This window comes from Bos indicus, chromosome 8 (genome assembly GCF_029378745.1).
Source record: "Bos indicus isolate NIAB-ARS_2022 breed Sahiwal x Tharparkar chromosome 8, NIAB-ARS_B.indTharparkar_mat_pri_1.0, whole genome shotgun sequence".
NCBI lineage: Eukaryota > Metazoa > Chordata > Mammalia > Artiodactyla > Bovidae > Bos > Bos indicus.
Window position 1 is genome coordinate 5,319,190 of NC_091767.1, and position 20,888 is coordinate 5,340,077.

A 20,888-nucleotide genomic window follows, 5' to 3' on the forward strand; every position below is an offset into this window, starting at 1 on the left:
TAGGATTAACTAATTTGATCTCTTTGCAGACCAAGGGACTCTCAAGAGTCTTCTCCAGTACCACAATTTGAAAGCATCAATTCTTTGGCACTCAGCCTTCTTTATGGAAAAACCATAGCTTTAAAATCACTGCAGATTGTGACTGCAGCCATGAAATTAAAAGACACTTACTCCTTAGCAGGAAAGTTATGACCAAACTAGACAGCATGTTAAAAAGCAGAGACATTACTTTGCAAACAAAGGTCTGTATAGTCAAACCTATGGTTTTTCCAGTAGTCATGTATGGATGTAAAAGTTGGACTATAAAGAAAGCTGAGCACTGAAGAATTGATGCTTTTGAACTGTGGTGTTGGAGAAGACTCTTGAGAGTCCCTAGGACTGCAAGGAGATCCAACCGTCCTAAAGGAAATCAGTCCTGAATATTCACTGGAAGGACTGAGGCTGAAACAATATTTTGGCCACCTGATGCGAAGACCTGACTCATTTGAAAAGACCCTGATGCTGGGAAAGAAAGAAAAGGGGATGACAGAGGATGAGATGGTTGGATGGCATCACCGATGCTACTCAAACTCAATGGACATGAGTTTGAGTAAACTCCGGGAGTTGTCAATGGACAGGGAGGCTGGCATGCTGCAGTCCACGGGGTTGCAAAGAGTCGGACACGACTGAGCGACTGAACTGAACTGACTATACAGACTTTCGTTGGCAAAGTGATGTCTTCTCTGCTTTTTAATATGCTAACTAGGTTGGTCATAGCTTTTCTCCCAAGGAGCAAGCATCTTTTAATTTTGTGGCTGCAGTCACCATCCACAGCGATTTTGGAGCCCAAGAAAATAAAATCTGCTACTGTTTCCACTTTTTCCCCATCTATTTGCCGTGAAGTGAGAGTATGCTGATCATTACTGCTCCACTCCCTACCCCATCTCTAAATGTAAGCTCCAGAAGGGCAGGAATCTTTATATTATTAAGTTTATTGGGACTTCCCTGGTGATCCAGTGGTTAAGAATCCACCTTCCACTGCAGAGGACAAGGGTTTGATCCCTAGTTGGGGAACTATGATCCCATATACCTTGGAGCAACTAAGCCTGTGTGATACAGCTACTGAGTCCACATGATCTGGAGCCCACAACTAAGACGCAACACAGACAAGTGAATAAATAAATACTTTTTAAAGTTTATTGATACATCCAAACCATCTAAAATAGTGCCTGAGAAACAGAAGGTGCCCTGTAGATTTTTGTTGAATAAACTGAACCCATAAAAGGACCCGTTAGTTCATATCTCTCTGCTCGTGCATTCTTCTCTATCCATCCTAACCCCCCAAAACTACAATCTCACTGACAAGTTTTACTCCAAACATGTCTTGTTCACCTACTGGTCTCTCACATTTCTAGGGCCCGGAGAGGCATCTTCAGTTATCTTTCAGTGCCTACTTCCTGATACACACAAACCAGAAAATAAAAGGCACTTAATAAATATTTGTTACCTAGATGTCCACCAATGAATGAATGGATAAAGAAGTCGTGGCACAATGAAACACTACTCAGCCAGAAAAAAGAATGCATTTGAGTCAGTCCCAATGAGGTGGATGAACCTAGAGCCTATTATACAGAGTGAAGTAAGTCAGAAAAATAAAAGCAAATATCATATATTAATGCATATATATAGAATCTAGAAAGATGGTGCTGATGAACCTATTTGCAGGGCAGCAGTAGAGACCCAGATGTAAAGAACAGACTTGTGGACACAGTGGGGAGGGAGAGGAGGGACAATTGAGAGAGGAGCATTGTTTTTCTTAGCATGCACACATTTTTAATTGAAGAATAATTGCTTTACAATATCGTCTTGGTTTCTGCCATACATCAACATGAATCAGCCATAGGTATAGATATGTCTCCTCCCTCTTGAACCTCCTTCCCACCTCCCAGACCATCCCACCCCTCTAGATGGTCATAAAGTCCCAGGTTAAGCTCCTTGCATCATTCAGCAAATTTCCACCGGCTGTCTATTTTACATACGGCAGTATAAATAAATATTTGTTGAACTCAAAAATGCCCTGGGTCCTGTTGTATTTTGGGCAACTCGGACCATAACAATACAGAAGAGCTCATTCCTGAACTGTAGATTACTTCTGCTCCATAAGTCTTTTCCATATCCAGGAGATACTGATGTATCCATTTGGATAACTGGTTGAGGCAGGTGCCAATTTTTGCAAATCCTGTTTTGCCAGGATTTCAGAAAATGCAAAACGATCTTGAATAGCTGGACTCACACCAGATGATTTGCGCGTTCTGACTTTTAGAATTAGGGATGCTGTCCAACTAAAGATAAGAGGAGAGGAGGCGTGGAATCACTATTAGTTACGTCAGACGTTACACGTGATTTTACGTATATTTTATCCACAACAAACATAGGAAACAGATATTATTATCTGCATCTCACAAGTGAGGAAGCTGAAGTTCAGAGAATTAAGTAATCGTCCAAGGTCATGTAATAAGTGGCCTGACCCCATTTCCTGGGGAATAAAGGCCCCTGTCCCCTTAGCCCCTGCCCAGCACTAGGATGCCTCCCCTGTCGCCACGCAGGCACTTATGCTCGGGGTAGTCATCCTACACGTTATGAACTCACACACCTATTTTACTGTCTGCGTTGTTGGCGTGTGATGTTTTTGTTACCCTGAATACGGTGTGAAATGATTTCTACAACATCTTGGTTCTTTTAAAGTTTGGACGCTATAAAAGTACAGAATCTAACAAAATGTACTGCTGGCCTATGAATACCTCAGAGGGTCACACAGGCCTGCTTTCAAGAGGTGTCCCCCCGGTGTGTGGGTGTTCACTCAGTCATGCTGACTCTTAGTGGCCGCATGGACTGGAGCCCTCCAGGGTCCTCTGTCCATGGGATTATCCCAGCAAGAATACTAGAGTGGGTTGCCATTTCCTTCTCTGGGGGATCTTCCCGACCCAGGGACCAAACCCACGTCTCCTACATCTCCTGCATCAGCAGGCGGATTCTTTACTGCTGAGCTACCTGGAACCTACCTGAAAAGTCCTGCCCAGCCTTTCACCCTGGGGACCAAATGGAATTTAGCCTGACCCGATTTGATTACAAAGAGTATTTCCATATTCGTGAATATGAAAATTTTCATTTCCTGCTCAAGGATTTCTAATTCTCTTACGCAAAAACAAAACAGAAAAAAACATGGGAGGAAGCAGTCAGGGAAGGCAGGAAGGCTGCAGGAGACAGTTTGCGGCGTTATTTTTTGAACAGATAGGGCAAGGGCTCTGCTTCCCTCAGAACTGAACAAGGGAACAGTCCAGGTAAAGGAGGACTGCTAGGGAACAGCAGACTTGACCAGAGCACTCTGAACTCTAGCCCAGAGGAAAAACTGTACTGGGGGTACTTCCCTTGTGATCTATTGACAGCTAAGACTCATCGCTCTCAATGCAGGGGACCTGGGTTCCATCCCTGGTCTGGGAACTAGATTCCACATGCAGGAACTAAGAGTTCGCAATCCATAACTAAAGATTCTGTGTGCCACAAGTAAGACTCAGTGCAGTCAAGATAGTAAATTAAAAAAAAAAAAAAACTGTATTTGGTTCAGTCCCAGCATCTCTTGTCGAGACTGAGGAGACTAAAGGAGTAAAGTAGGCGTCAATCCCAATCTCCCAATTTAAGCCCTGCTCCCTTGCCTTCTGGAAACCATCAGTTTGTTTTCTACATCTGCGGGTCTCTCTCTGGCTTTTGTAGCTAAGTTCATTTGTGCCCTTTTTTAGGTTCTGCATGTAAGGGATATCGTATGATATTTGTCCTCTGCCCACTCCCTTCACTTAGCATGACAGGCTGCAGGTCTATCCACGCTGCACATGGCATTGTTTTGCTCTTTTTTATGGCTGAGTAATATTCCACTTCATACATGCTACTAGGTATAAGACGGATAGCCAACAAGGACCTACTATATAGCATGGGGAACTTTACTCAATGCTCTGTAATAGCCTATATGGGAAAAGAAGTTTACAAACAGAGGATATAAGTGTTCATACACCTGATTCGAGTTGCTGTGCAGCGGAAACTAACACACCGCTGCACATCAGCTGTGTGCTCAGTTGCTCCGCCGTGTCCAACTCTGTGACCCCGTGGACTGTAGCCCATGGGCTCCTCTGTCCGTGTGGTTTTCCAGGCAAGAATACTGGAGTGGCATGCCATTTCCTACCCTAGGGTATAAATCAACTATACTCCAATAATTTTTTTTTTAAAGAAGTACCATCATAGGACAAGAGACTACGTTCACAGACGATGGTGCACCAGCCAGGAGAAGCATCAGCAATGACATTCAGAGATCCAAAAGCTTAGCTGAGAAGAAACATAATGATGATAATGTATAAAGATCCCCTGGAGGAGGAAATGGCAACCCACTCCAGTGTTCTTGACTGGAGAATTCCATGGACAGAGGAGCCTGGTGGGCTACAGTTGACAGGTTTGCAAAGTGTCAGACACAAATGAAATGACTTAGCACAAGCACACAAGGTCAAAGGTGAAAATGTATGTTCCGAGGTCACTAAAGATGCTTCCAGGGACTTCCTTGGTGGTCCAGTGGCTAAGACTCCATGCTCTCAATGCAGGAGGCTCAGGTTCGATCCCTGGTCAGAGAACTTAGTTAGCAAGTGGTTAGATCCCACTTGCTGCAACTAAAGACCCCATGTCCCACAACTAAGACCAGGAGCAGCCAAATAAAAATAAAAATAATTTAAAAAAAGATGCTTCCAGAATGCCCCCCTTTAGGATCTGCTGGAAATGCCAAAGACACAGAAGCTCAGTCTGCAACCAGAGAGCAGTCATCTATTAGCCCAGTGAATGTGGCTGAGAGAGTCTATTTGATGCCCCATCATTCGTCTTTGTCTCCAGTGAACTTTGGAATAAAACGTTCATTCAATTTCACAGCTGGGAGAGGCCTCAGGGATGGATGTTATCCACCCCCTCGTTTTACTGATGAGGCGCCTCAGCCACAGATAGATTTGGGGGACTCCGCTTTTCAACTTGTATGAGAACCTGATGAGCAGTCACAGAGACGGCCTCTGGATGGCTCAGGCTTGTGCTGAGTCTGCACGTCCCACTGGCTGTCCCCATGAGCAGACCTGGATCTGCCAGAGCCTGAGTTTCAGCTGGAGAGCTGGGAAAATTCGATCACCTTGTGGCTCAGAAAATAACATTCAGATAAAATATTCAGAAAAATGTGCTTTGGCTTTTGTATCCTAGCTGAGAGGCACAAGCTGAGAAAGGAAGAGAATTAAAACATGTTCTACTTCCCACCCCCCCACCCCCGCTTATTTTTTACATTTTATGGAAATACACGTCCGGGGAGAGAAACTGTGAGCCTCTGCTTGTCTTGAGACATTGACAAAAGTGACAATAGAAAGAAATCTGGCTGGTTGAGAGGAAAGAGGAGTCCACAGATGTGGAATAAAGTGAAGTTTAGAATTTAGCAGGTCCTATAGAATTTTCATGAATATAACAGCTTAGGGATGCTCTTTGAGAAATTGGTTTAAATACACTAGGCCTATGTAGCTAAACTCGCAGAGAGTGGGGGCAGGAAACAGAGTGGGAGGGATGCTGAAAAGGAGGACATAGGGGGCAAGGAGCCTGCTGCCCAGGGAGCCGAGGGGGCCGCAGTGTGTGTGGAGGCGGGGTCTGTTGTCTTCCACCCCAGGAGGAAGGAAGCGGTGAGTTCAGAGCACAGCCCTCCTCCTCAAGAATCTGCTATCTCACCCTTGCAAGGAGAGCTCCCTCCAGCTGCCCTGGGGTCTCTCATGATCCATGCACAGGTTGGAAAAGAATTTCCAGACATGAGACAGAATGAGAGGAGAATAAAGTTTACCAGAATGGGAGATGCTGTTAGAACATCGGGCCAGCTCACGGGAGAGCCAAGTGTTTTTGCAAGCTTGCAGCCAATTTTTATAGTCTCAAGACAGAGCAAATTCCTTCTGAAACAGTGGCATTAGATGATCGGTTAGGGTGCTATAGAGTGGAGAGTAGGGTGGGCATTTTACATAGTAAGGGGGTCAGGGAACCGGACAGTTGAGATCAGGAGGCTCATGGCAACAGTTACTATGGGGCTTGGTCAGTTCCAGAGACTTTTATGCTGTGACCTTGATACAGGGATCCACACCTGTGACCTTGGTATAGGGCTCCACAGGGTCAACCAGCAGCTAGTGAAGCAGGGGACGAGGAAAATGGGCAGGAGGCCTTGGCAGCCTTCTTGCTGTAACGAAAACAAAATCCACAATAAACTCAGGAGACTCAAAAGAGAACAGAGGAGAGAAAGGGAACCTTTGTATCAGACGGAGCTCTGTGTGTACACTCCACGTGGAGACGTGCAAAGGGTACTTTGGGCTGCCACCTCCCTCCTTCCTTAATCTTCCTGCTATCCCCAGGTGCCCAAGTATGCAAACATCCGGGTCCTGAAGGACATTAAATATTGCTTAACAAGCAGGGTAACCCAGAACTGTTTACATGGGGTGACTGAGAGACTCTTTCATTCTAAGCATGCCAAGTCTAATATTCCTCAGTCAAAGAAATTCATCAGAACCTCTAAATGTTTTCCTAAGCTAAACAATAAAACATTCCTTGTTCCAAAATTTTAAGCAGTGATCTGGGGACATTTTTACATGGTATGGACATTTTTTTTAATGCATAGATGCTGTAAGAGACAAAAGCATTTATTACTAGTTAAAGATCCTTTTCTCATACCACTGACAGCCTTCTTCCTGCTTGTGCAGTGGAAAGAGGGTGTGTGTTCATCGAGGCTGTTCACACAGGGGCTTGGTCGCCACTCAACTTCTGTGTCCTGCTCACACCTTCATCCAAATCTTTATCACGCACTGAGGGAGCACCGCCTCCTCCATTTGACAGAAAACAGTGACAATTACACCACAGGAAGAGCTTCGACACCAATAAAGGGGTCAGGAAGAGACAGAAGCTCGAGTCAACTTTGAGTTTGTGCTTTGAGATCCTGCCTGTGCACTGTGAGCCCCCAGCCCGCTGTGTTCATCCTGCGACCCTCACAACCCTGCATCCAGCTCTCTTTGTTCCTGGTCCTTGGCTATTTCCCTTTCCCATTACAGGCTCAGTACAAGGGTAGGGAAGGGACTTCCCTGGTAGTCTCACGGTTAAGAATCCACCTTGCAATGCAGGGGATGCGGGTTCAATCCCTGGTTGGGGAACTAAGATCCCACATGGTAACTACTGAGCCTACACCACAACTAGAGAGTTCATGCACTGCAATGATGCAACTAAGACCTGAGGAAGCCAAGTAAATTAATTAATTTAGAAAAAAAAAGAGTAGGGAAATGATGACTCTTCTGGTCCTCGTGTGTGTGTGTGTGCGCTCGTGTGTGTGGCAGTTTGTGCATGTGTGCTCAGTCACTTCAGTCATGTCTGACTCTTTGCAACCACGTAGACTGTAGCCCTCCAGGCTCCTTTGTCCATGGGATTCTCCAGGCAAGAATACTGGAGTAGGTTGCCATTTCATCCTGCAGGGGATCTTCCCAACCCAGGGGTTGAGCCCACATCTCCTGTGTCTTCTGCATTGGTAGGCAGATTCTTTACCACTGAATGACCTGGGAAGCCCCATGGCAGTGTTCACTATGAACTAAATTATCATTTCTGAATATATCCCTCTCCCCCAAATAGCTGGATTACTAGGTACTTAACTAGCAACTTCTCGTAGACTTCTCATCTTCAAAACCTAAGCAGATAGCAAAATGCTTACCGCAGAGCAGGAAATGAATGGATTGCATTTTTTTTTTAAATCAATGAATGAATGAATGGTTTCTGGCTGAACCTTCTGGAGGCCCCACATGGCACCAATGGGTCCTAGGAAACCAGGTTTCCCATGGCAACACCACCTCCAACGTGTACTGTGCCTGTCATTCAGTGGTGTCCGACTCTTTGCGATCCCATGGACTATAGCCCCCCAGGCTCCTCTGTCCATGGTATTTCCCAGACAGGAATACTGGAGGGGGTTGTCATCCCCTCCTCCAGGGGATCTTCCCAACCCAGGGATCAAACCCAGGTCTCCCACATCGTGGGTGGATTCTTTACTGATTGAGCCACCAGGGAAGCCCAAAAATACTGGAGTGGTAGCCCATCCCTTATCCAGGGCTTCTTCCCGACCCAGGAATGGAACTGAGGTCACCTCCATTGCAGGCGGATTCTTTACCAGCTGAGCTACCAGGGAAGCCCACTGTTGGACTTAGGAGGTACTTTTATTTCTCACACTGCCGATATATACTGAGATAGCAGGGACAGTTTACTTCCTCTGTATGTTTTGGGTTCCAAACATTCACCATACATGATGTCCATCTCTCCCTTCCTTTCCCATCCCTGCAGGACAGAACGTTGTTCCATCCTGTGAGTAACAGCTGCATGGACTGTAACCCTGCAGAGAAGAAGATCTTCATGGCCAGATGCGATCCTCTCTCAGAGACTCAGCAGTGGGTTTTTGAACATATTAATATGACTGTTTTAGAAAAATTTAACTACCATGCAAGCTCCTAGGAAGAAAAAAAAAGGAAGGACGAAAAGAGTGATTCCCTACAGATGATAAAAAAAATTCAACTTTAGCCAGCCTCTGGGTCAAAGGAGTCAGGAATAACTTTTCCTAGATCCGGGAAGCCTGTTTGGAAAGACCTGTAAATGCCTTGTCCAAGTAGGGCGTCCTGAAGAACTTCCTGCATCCCGAAGAACTTGGCTGAGAATCTCGCCAGCTGCTTCCGAGAACTTTGAGCAGTCCCCTTGCTGGCCAAGGGCAAAGATGACTTAGGGACCTTCCCAAACAACTGCTGAGTTAATAAATCCTAGCATTTCTCAGGTCAAATCCTGCAGTAGTGAGTAGCTATGAATGGATCCTATTAAGTGGGTGGGTGGGGGTAGAGATGGAGGGCATGACCCCTCTGACAGCCTGTTGCAGGTTTAGAATGAGCCCGTTCTCCAACTAGAATGGCTCAGAGTGCTGCAGAGGATTCTAGAGTGCACATACCATCCTGTGTCCTTGTGTTATTTTGCCATGAGGGTGTGCTATCTGAGACTTAAATTACATCACGAAACAGACTTCCAGCGTCTCCATGCCTTCACTGACGTCTGTCATTTTCCTTTCACAGCAGAGGTAACTTATTGGTCATAAAAGTTCATGCTCCATAAGCCAACTGGAGTTCTAATTCAGTGCCCTTGTATGAATCCAGTTGAAAACAAACATGAATAAAAAACTATGCTACCAAGTTACTCCAAAGAGAAATATTTCATGGAAGCAGCAAAACCATGTAAGGTTTAGGCGAGGAATTTCACTAGGAAAATCTATTTTTACTTTTCTATTATTTTTAAAATTTTCAGAGTCTGATGTTAGTTCAGTCATTGTTTTATTAAGGAAGGACATGGAGTGAGGCTGATGTAATTTGTTGAGGAGATTCTTAAATCCAAATAAATCTACACTCCAAGAAATGTGTGAAAATGACTTGGTACACTTCAGTTATGTCTGGTAAGGGCTGGGGACATAGAATTGGTTGGGTGTTCCTTTGGGCTGGCTTTATTTTTGTTGTTGTTCCTTTTTTTTATAGTGTAGATATTAATGATGCTTTTGTTTTTCTTGGACACACATTGAAGGACTTTCCATTAATAAAGTGCTTCTGACCCCATTTTCTATTCATGGGACAGTATTTCAGGGATGATTTTAAAACTAAATGGAACACTTAATCCTTAAAAGAATTTTTTTTACTCTTCAGTAACAGTGGGGGTAGGGGAAGAATATATGGAGATAAGCCTGTAGAGGAAAGAATGATATTTTGTCATACATACATTTCTCAAGTGTTTTTTCTTCCAGGTAGAAAACGGTTTTTATTTTGCTTTCGTTGTTTTGCTGCTGCTGCTGCTGCTGCTAAGTTGCTTCAGTCGTGTCCGACTCTGTGTGACCCCATAACCAGGCTCCCCCCTCCCTGGGATTCTCCAGGCAAGAACACTGGAGTGGGTTTTGTTGTTTTAACTCAGTTTTATATTAATTATATATATATATATATATATAGTCTTGGATATAAAAGCATTGAATTTTAGAACTAGGAAGACTCTTAGAATCCAATCTGTTTTTATAGATGAATAGCAAAAGCCTAGAGAAAATGGTCCTAATTCTAACAGGGCGAAAGGGTCTTCCAACACCTAGTGTCCAGTGCTTTTCCTCCTGTGTTGCATTGACTCTTACATCATCCAAGAAGGTTCAGGTCCTTACTCTGATTTCACTTGAAATGTTCAGTCCCTTGATGACAATAACATAGCTGCCTGGGGACACCTACAAGAGTAGCACTCACGTTCAGAAGCTTAAACAGATGAAACCGCTTCTTATAAATGTTCCTGATTGTGTTCTCTCCTTGAAATCTAATCCAACATCCAGTTACACTGCTCTGCTAATAGGTGGGGAAGAGTTACTTCATTCTCCTTACTGATGTTTCAAGCGTTCTTTTGAAGAACTATTCTGTTTAAACTGACAGTCACAGAGATTTTTTTGTGTGTTGGTCAAGAGATCTTGAAGCATTCAAGATGCATGATGGAGAAAATCGATAATGAGAAATTAACCTGTGTGTTGAACAATTTCAGAGAGTGGGTGAAGATTTATCTCAAGTGTTCAGAGAGCAACCTGGTTGTAGGAGATGAGTCTATAAAAACCCACATTAGGTCATTAAACAGTTGACTGCTGTTTACAGTCGCACCAAAGAGCCAGCCCTGTGGGCTGTGCCCTGGAAAGCCTGGATCTGCAGCATTCGAGGATGCTGTCGTCGGGGGGAGCTGGTCATAACCTGCTTGGCACTGTCCCCAGAAAGAACCTGAATACTGCATCCTTTAGGTGTGACACCTGGGATCACAATGGGTTGCTTTCCTGATCTCAGAGGGCCTTGTACTCTTACTTTGGCTTAAAGGATGTAATACAAAAAAAAAAAAAAATTAAAACTAGAAGATTTTTTCCAAGAGAAGCCTGGGACACGAAAGCCAAAATTAGATCTTCAAGGGACTTCCCTGGTGGCCCAGTGGTTAAGACTTCCTGCTGCCAATGCAGAGGGCAGGGGTTCAATCCCCAGTTGGAGAACTAGATCCCACATGCTGCAGCTAAGATCCGGTGCAACTCAAATAGATAGACACTTAAAAAAAAAAAAAATCCTTAAACTGCTAAGTAATTGTTAGACATGTGAGAAGACCGAACACCCAAATAGAATAAAAGGAAGTCTCAGAACCTCCCCCTGGGCAGAAGGGCCTGGCACTTACATGAACATGTCCAATTTCCCAGCATCACTGAGGGTGGGAATCTGCTTCCTTCAAACACCACCATGACTGTTCTGAAACATAGAACATTACATATGTTTGTGTATTTATTTGGCAAGAGGACTGAACGGTCACTAGAGAGATTATCTTTCCTGGAAAGAACAGGATTTAGAAGTTGGAGCAGCAGAGTTCTGACCCACCCTTTTATCAGAATTGGAGGGAAAAAAGCAGAAAGTTCATCTGGCCTCGGGAACTGCTGCTTCTCCAGGATAAGAAATGATTTTTCCCAGAAGTTAGAAAATAGTTAACTTTTCAAACCCCTTTTTAATGTATTTACCAAGAATAGGCTGTGCTGGAAAACAGTTGTGAACTAATCATGGGATTTTCATGTGTTCCAAGGCTGATGAATACCATGGCAATAACAATGTGCTGCTTCTAGGTCTATCAGTACTTAATTTAAAATATCCACATGATCACAAGACTGTTTTTTAATGCATTCACTGTCTCAGAGTCCTCAGTGTGTAATGCAAGGCCCAGGATTCTTTTGTGAGTTGGTGCATGAGAGGTCAGTCACTTCAGTTGTGTCTGACTCTTAGCAACACTATGGACTGTAGTCCGCCAGGCTCCTCTGTCCATGGGATTCTCCAGGCAAGAATACTGGAGTGGGTTGCCATTTCCTTCTGCAGGGAAACTTCCCAACCCAGGGATCGAACCCACATCTCTTATGTCTCCGGCATTGGCAATCAGGTTCTTTACCACTAGCGCCACCTGGGAAGAGCTTTTAGGCTTCCCGGGGAAGCTGAGTGGTGAAGAATCCACCTGCAAACACAGGAGATGCAGGTTTGATCCCTGGGTCAGGAAGATCCCCTGGAGAAGGGATTTGTAACCCATCCAATATTCTTGCCTGGGAAATCCCACGGAGTCAGACATGACTGAGTGGCTGAACAACAGTAACGTGAGATTCCTGGGAACACTGATTTATCCCTGATACCCCTTTCAGAAGATCTCCTGAGGCTTCTTCCCCTGCTGCTGCTGCTGCTGCTGCTAAGTCACTTCAGTCGTGTCCGACTCTGTGTGACCCCATAGACGGCAGCTCACCAGACTCCCCCATCCCTGGGATTCTCCAGGCAAGAACACTGGAGTGGGTTGCCATTTCCTTCTCCAAGGCATGAAAGTGAAAAATGAAAGTGAAGTCGCTCAGTCGTGTCCAACTCTTAGCAACCCCATGGACTGCAGCCTACCAGGCTTCTTCATCCATGGGATTTTCCAGGCAAAAGCACTGGAGTGGGGTGCCACTGCCTTCTCCTGACACGGATATAAAGCAGAGATATTCTTTCATAAGCAGGTGCTGAAGATAAAGAAAGAGGGCATTTTCTATAAATCCCGAGAGGGAACACCTCAAAGGGAAACTATTTCTCAGCGATTCCCTGTGACTCTGGGAGCCGATGGCAACAATGACAGGTAGGCCACATCTCCAGACACGGGTGCCCTTCATCCCCTGCTTTCACAGCATCCCCAGGTCCTGCTCTGGCCATCATAACTCTCAGATGACACCACCAGCTGGCTGTAATTACTCTCCACGTGTGTGACCAGAGCGGGAACACTGACAGGTGACAAGTGGCCGGTCCTCCCACGCCGCCAACATGAGAAGATTGCTCTTTGATTTATGTCTGGAGCCCTTACCAGAGACCCTGGAGCTGTCGGCAACTCTATTTGGTGGACTTGACACTGGCCAGGAGCTGTTATCACAGTCACTCATCTCTGCTCCCGACATGCCAGGCTGGTGTGCCTGGTACTGCGGCTTCAGAGATGCCAGCTCAGGTGCATGTCTGATGCTGCGCTTCATAGAAACCTGGGCTCATTTTTTCTGCCCTCACGGCCTGAAGTGGCCCCCCTCAGCACATCAGGAGATGGTCCGAAGGGTTTCTACAGTCTGCTGCCCACCACGTGTGCCCGGGTCAGCCTCAGTACAGAAAGCCTGGACACTGAAGAATCTTCTATCTTGACCTCACTCACCTTGTGAAGGGTGAGCTTACTAGTTTGTAACTCAGAGGCACAGGTCCCGGTTTACCAGGAACAGTCCTAGTTTGCACCTGGTTAATTATCATTACACAGAGATCAAATCAGTCAATCTTAAAGGAAATCAACCCTGAATATTATTGGAAGGACTGATGCTGAAGCTGAAGCTCCAATACTTTGACCTCCTGATGCAAACAGCCAACCCATTAGAAAAGACCTTGATGCAGGGAAAGACTGAAGGTAGGAGAAGGGGGTGGCAGAGGATGAAATGTTTGGATGCCGACTCAATGGACATGAACTTGGGAAAACTTTGGGAGATGGTGAGTGACAGGGAGGCCTGGCGTGCTGCAGTCCATGGGAATGCAAAGAGATATGACTGGGCAACTGAGCAACAGCTACAATTATCATTAGTGCTTCCTTTTACTCTTAAAATGTCCTAGTTTGGATAGAAAAGTATCTGGTCGCTCTATAATCTACCTGCCTGTTTCCTTCCTAGTTCCTCTATAGAAAGTTAAAATGTCCAGTACTTAAGAATGCCCAGCATCAACAGGAAACTATGAGTCTCACCCCTTCCCTTTACACAGGACCAGATGACAACCAGTTTTATTTGGGGATTGTCTAAAGCATTCACATGGTTCTTCACAAGTTGCTTGATGGAGGCTTTTCAATTAAGGCTTCTAATAACTATCTGTTTGCCGTGTCAAGATAATCCTAGTTGAATTTTATTTTCATGATGTGAAAAAAAAATATATATTTGAAATCAACTAAGTAATTTTCTACTTTTCCAAGCTCAAAATAATAGCTCCCTATCAACAGCCATATTATTAATTCTCAATATTTTGGTATGAGATGTGTGTGCTCAGTCTCTCAGTCATGTTCGATTCCTTGTGACCCCAGGGACTGTAGCCCACCAGGCCTCCTCCATCTATAGGATTTCGCAGGCAAGAATACTGCAGTGGGTTGCCATTTCCTTCTTCAGGGGATCTTCCTCACCCAGGGATCGAACCTGAGTCTCCTGTATTGGCAGGTAGATTCTTTACCACTGAGTCACCAGAGAAGCCCCTAAGAGTCCTTGAGTTAGTAGCTTAGTTGTGTCTGACTCTTTGCGACCCATGGACTATACAGCACACAAGACTCCTCTGTCCATGGAATTCTCCAGGCAAGAATACTGGAGTGGGTAGCCATTCCCTTCTCCAGGGGATCTTCCCAACCCAGGGGTCAAACCCGGGTCTCCTGCTTTGCAGGTGGATCATGTACCATCTGAGCAAGCTTATATCCATCTAAATAGTTTTGCTGCATCAAGACAATTCTAGATTAAATGTTTTGCTCATGATTTTAAAAATTTATTTGAAATCAACTAAGTCATTTTCTGCAAACACCCTCTTCCAACAACACAAGAGAAGACTCTACACGTGGACATCACCAGATGGTCAACATCGAAATCAGATTGATTATATTCTATGCAGCCAAAGATGGAGAAGCTCTATACAGTCAACAAAAACAAGACCAGGAGCTGACTGTGGCTCAGATCATGAACTCCTTATTACCAAATTCAGACTTAAATTGAAGAAAGTAGGGAAAACCACTAGACCATTCAGGTATGACCTAAATCAAATCCCTTATGATTATACAGTAGAAGTGAGAAATAGATTTAAGGGCCTAGATCTGATAGATAGAGCACCTGATGAACTATGGAATGAGGTTCATGACATTGTACAGGAGACAGGGATCAAGACCATCCCCATGGAAAAGAAATGCAAAAAAGCAAAATGGCTCTCTGGGGAGGCCTTACAAATAGCTGTGAAAAGGAGAGAAGTGAAAAGCAAAGGAGAAAAGGACAGATATAAGCATCTGAATGCAGAGTTCCAAAGAATAGCAAGGAGACATAAGAAAGCCTTCCTCAGTGATCAATGCAAAGAAATAGAGGAAAACAACAGAATGGGAAAGACTAGAGATCTTTTCAAGAAAATTAGAGATACAAGGGAACATTTCATGCAAAGATGGGTTCGATAAAGGACAGAAATGGTATGGACCTAACAGAAGCAGAAGATATTAAGAAGAGGTGGCAAGAATACACAGAAGAACTGTACAAAAAAGATCTTCATGACCCAGATAATCATGATGGTGTGATCACCAACATAGAGCCAGACATCCTGGAATGTGAAGTCAAGTGGGCCTTAGAAAGCATCACTATGAACAAAGCTAGTGGAGGTGATGGAATTCCAGTTGAGCTATTTCAAATCCTAAAAGATGATGCTGTGAAAGTGCTGCACTCAATATGCCAGCAAATTTGGAAAACTCAGCAGTGGCCACAGGACAGGAAAAGGTCAGTTTTCATTCCAATCCCAAAGAAAGGCAATGCCAAAGAATGCTCAAACTACCGCACAATTGCACTCATCTCACATGCTAGTAAAGTAATGCTCAAAATTCTCCAAGCCAGGCTTCAGCAATACGTTAACCGTGAACTTCCTGATGTTCAAGCTGGTTTTAGAAAAGGCAGAGGAACCAGAGATCAAATTGCCAACATCTGCTGGATCATCGAAAAAGCAAGAGAGTTCCAGAAAAACATCTATTTCTGCTTCATTGACTATGCCAAAGCCTTTGACTGTGTGGATCACAATAAACTGTGGAAAATTCTGAAAGAGATGGCAATACCAGACCACCTGACCTGCCTCTTGAGAAATCTGTATGCAGGTCAGGAAGCAACAGTTAGAACTGGACATGGAACAACAGACTGGTTCCAAATAGGAAAAGGAGTATGTCAAGGCCGTATATTGTCACCCTGCGTATTTAACTTATATGCAGAGTACATCATGAGAAACGCTGGACTGGAAGAAACACAAGCTGGAATCAAGATTGCTGGGAGAAATATCAATAACCTCAGATATGCAGATGACACCACCCTTATGGCAGAAAGTGAAGAGGAACTCAAAAGCCTCTTGATGAAAGTGAAAGTGGAGAGTGAAAAAGTTGGCTTAAAGCTCGACGTTCAGAAAACTAAGATCATGCCATCCGGTCCCATCACTTCATGGGAAATAGATGGGGAAACAGTGGAAACAGTGTCAGACTTTATTTTTCTGGGCTCCAAAATCACTGCAGATGGTGATTGCAGCCATGAAATTAAAAGACGCTTACTCCTTGGAAGGAAAGTTATGACCAACCTAGATAGCATATTGAAAAGCAGAGACATTACTTTGCCTACAAAGGTCCATCTATTCAAGGCTATGGTTTTTCCTGTGGTCATGTACAGATGTGAGTTAGACTGTGAAGAAGGCTGAGCGCCGAAGAATTGATGCTTTTGAATTGTGGTGTTGGAGAAGACTCTTGAGAGTCCCTTGGACTGCAAAGAGACCCAACCAGTCCATTCTGAAGGAGATCAGCCCTGGGATTTCTTTGGAGGGAATCATGCTGAAGCTGAAACTCCAGTACTTTGGCCACCTCATGCGAAGAGCTGACTCACTGGAAAAGACTCTGATGCTGGGAGGGATTGGGGGCAGGAGAAGAAGGGGACAACAGAGAATGAGATGGCTGGATGGCATCACTGACTCGATGGACGTGAGTCTGAGTGAACTCCGGGAGTTCCTGTTGGACAGGGAGGCCTGGCGTGCTGCGATTCATGGGGTTGCAAAGAGTCGGACACGACTGAGTGACTGAACTGAAGTCATTTTCCACTTTTGCAAGCTGAAAACAGTAGATCCCCACCTGCAGCATATTATTAATTCTTAATATTATGGTATCAGATACAGGTGAACAAATAGATGATAAATAGATTCTATTTATAATATTGCTTTTGTTTTTCAAAATGATTTTACATTCATCTCCTTCTGAAGATGTAACCACCCAGTGGTTACACCCAATGGTAGATTATGTTACCATCCTTAAGAAGAAACTACAGGGACTTCCCTGGTGGTCCAGCGGTTAGGATTCTGCTTCCAGTGGGGGCAGGGGTTCTACCCCTAATTGGGGAAGATCCCTCATGCCATGAGGCATGGCCAAAAATTTTAAAATAAATAAATAAAATGGTTAGTTCTTATGGTAAAAAAAAAAAAAAAAAGGAGGAGGAGGAAGAGAACAAGAAACTGCAGGACTCTGGTCAAGGGGTGTGTCAAGTCAAAGTCATACAACAAGTTCACACATAGCCTGACCCAGAATCCAGGCCTGGATGCTGACGTCCCAGTTCTGCCCGTCTCTGTGGTGTCTGCGCCTCACTGTAGGGTCACTGGTTCACGGTCAAACCAAATATGAGAGGCTCTGAGCTACTTCAGAATGCTGTAAACAGTCCTTCAGGGGTGGGGAGTGGAGGGCTCTGCTTTTAACCCGTAATGATGTTTGCTTTTCTCCCCACAAGCTTGGGAAAGGGAGAGCACCACACCGCGTGCAGCCTTGTTCCCTCCTCCTGAGATGTCCCAGGGTGCTCTGCAGGAGCAGTCAACTAAAGCTGTGTGCTTAGTTCTGGAGGAGAAACCCTCAAGCAAACACTGCGCTCCGGGAGTCTTCATGGGTTCAGCCCTTCGGACTACAGTCTACGGGGTCGCAAAGAGTTGGACAGGACTGAAATGACTGAGCACTCAATATTTTTTCTTTTTAATTTACTTATTTTTAATTGAAAGATAATTGCTTTACAGTATTGCATTGGTTTCTACCAAACATCAACATGAATCAGCCATAGGTTCAATATTCTTTCTGAAATGTGCTGTCCAAGTACAGCTATTAGCCATGTGAGACTCTGAAATGCACTGATGTCAGCTCACTCTGTGGGAATTTTTTCTATTCTGGGGATACTAAATCAGAATTTCTCGGGGATACTAAAGGCTGCTAGATACAGAAAAGTCTACAAATAGAGATAATACACTACTTTGTGCCCTAGCTCTTAATGTCTTAGCACTAGTATTAATAAATCCAAGTTAATTCTCTGCTGTGGTTGTCAAGCTTTTGTGTATGGATGCAGATGTCTGAAGAATGGTCAGGGGTAATCTAGAGCTACATTTACCTTGAGAGGAACATATCCAAAAACACCTTATTTCAAAAATCCTCTAGCGTGCATTAAGCCAGTGGTTATTAAACTGTAGTACCTGGTGGTCCTGTTGGTTTAGTCGCTAAGTCATGTCTGACTCTTTGTGACCCCCATGGACTGTAGCCCGCCAGGCTCCTCTGTCCATGGGGTTTCCCAGGCAAGAATACTGGAGTGGGTTGCCACTTCCTCCTCCAGGGGATCATCCTGACCCAGGGATTGAACCCATGTCTCCTGCATAGCAGGTGGATTCTTTACCACTAAGCCACTAGGGAAGCCCCCATAGTACCTGAAGGGATTGTCAAAACAGATTGCTGAGGATTTCCAGGTGGTCCAGTGGTTAGGACTCAGAGCTCTCATAACCAGGGCCCCAGGTTTGAAACCTGATCGGGGAACTAAGATCCTGCAAGCCATGAGGTGTCAACAATAAAATAAAATAAAAACAGATTGCTGAGCCACCTTCACATCCCCACCCCAAATTCTGATTCATTCAGTCTGGAGTGGGGTCCAAGAAGTTACATTCCTAACAAGCTGCTAGGTGATGAGAACTCTGATGGTCTGGGATCCACCCTTTGGCTTAGATCCACAGTTTCACATTTAAAAAATTTTTTCAACTAAAAAAATTTTGTTGTTGTTGTTGTTCATTCTTTTTTAAAAATTTTATTTATTATATTGGAGGCTAATTACTTTAAAATATTGTGGTGGTTTTTGCCATACATCCACATGAATCAGCCATGGGTGTACATGTGTCCCACCATCCTGAACTCCCCTCCCACCTCCCTCCCCACCCATCCCTCTGGGTTGTCCCAGAGCACCGGTTTTGGGTGCCTGCTTCATGCATTGATTTTGCACTGGTCATCTGTTTCACATATGGTAATATACATGTTTCAATGCTAGTCTCTCAAATCATCACACCCTCGCCTTCTCCCGTGAGTCCAAAAGTCTGTTCTTTACATGTGTGTCTCTTTTGCTGTCTCACATATAGGGTCATCGTTACCATCTTTCTAAATTCCACATATATGCATTCATATACTGTATTCATGTTTCTCTTTCTGGTTTACTTTACACTGCACAATAGGCTCCAGTTTCATCCACCTCATTAGAACTGCCTCAAATGCATTCTTTTTTATAGCTGAGTAATACTCCACTGTGTATATGTACCACAGCTTTCTTATCCATTCATCTGCCAATGGACATCTAGGTTGCTTCCATGTCCTGGCTATTATAAACAGTGCTGCAATGAACATTGGGGTACATGTGTCTCTTTCAATTCTGGTTTCCTCAGTGCATATGCCCAGCAGTGGGATTGCTGGATCATATGGCAGTTCTATTTCCAGTTTCTTAAGGAATCTCCAGACTGTTCTCCATAGTGGCTGTACTAGTTTGCATTCCCACCAACAGTGTAAGAGGGTTCCCTTTTCTCCACACCCTCTCCAGCATTTATTGTTTGTAGACCTTTTGATAGCAGCCATTCTGACTGGCTTGAGATGATACCTCCCTGTGGTTTTGATTTGCATTTCTCTGATAATGAGTGATGTTGAGCATCTTTTCATGTGTTTGTTAGCCATCTGTATGTCTTCTTGGGAGAAATGTCTCTTTAGTTCTTTGGCGCATTTTTTGATTGGATTGTTCATTTTTCTGGTACAGTTTCACATTTTGAAAATACCTTTTAAAGCCAGTTTTATTGATGTTGAATGTGTTTAGAAACCGTGTAATACATCTAAAAGCCATCTCTTAGGGGCTTCTCTGATGGTCCAACAGTTAGGAATCCACCTTACAATGCAGGGGATGCAGGTTTGATCCTGGGTTGGGGGACTAATATCCCACATGCCACAGAGCTACTTAGCCCAAGTGCCATCAACTACTGAAGCCCACATTTATGTGCCACAACTAGCAAGTCTGTGTGCCGCAAAAGATCCCACATGCCACAGCTAAGGCCCAACGAAGCCAAATAAATAAATCAGTTCAGTTCAGTTCAGTCAGTCGTGGCCGACTCTTTGCAACCCTATGGACTGCACACGTCAGGCTTCCCTGTCTATTACCAACTCTCGGACCCTATTCAAACTCACATCCATTGAGTTGGTGATGCCATCCAACCATCTCATCCTCTGTCGTCCCCTTCTCCTCCTGCCTTATTCCTATCATCAGGGTCTTTTCCAATGAGTCAGTTCTTTGTATCAGGTGGCCAAAGTATTGGAACTTCAGCTTCAGTATCAGTCCTTCCAATGAATATTCAGGACTGATTTCCTTTATGATTGACTGGAGTTAAAAGCCATCACTTAGAAATGATAAAAATTCCAACTCATTCAAAATCTAAACTGACTGTAACTCAGTTTAATAAATATTTATTACTAGAAGAAATTTCCCCCTTTAAAGCTCTTCATTTAAAAAAAATGTTTTAATTGAAGTACAGTTGATTTGTTTCAGGTCTATAGCAGAGTGATTCAATTATATATGGCTATACATGGACAGAGGATCCTGGTGGGCTACAGTCCATGATGTTGCAAAGATTCAGACACAACTGAACATACATGCACACATGTGTATACACACTCATTTC

General features: G+C 44.2%; 1 protein-coding gene across 1 annotated transcript in view; it reads left to right on the forward strand.

Moving 5' to 3' along the window:
- Positions 1 to 9,640, forward strand: part of GALNTL6 (polypeptide N-acetylgalactosaminyltransferase like 6) — a 1,502,749-nt gene extending 1,493,109 nt beyond the window's left edge. Inside the window, exon 12 of the mRNA XM_019965771.2 lies at positions 8,389 to 9,640. Coding sequence (XP_019821330.1) covers positions 8,389 to 8,556 — 168 coding nt within the window. The 3' untranslated portion in view covers positions 8,557 to 9,640. The remainder of the gene's footprint in view (positions 1 to 8,388) is intronic.
- Positions 9,641 to 20,888: the final 11,248 nt, after the last annotated feature.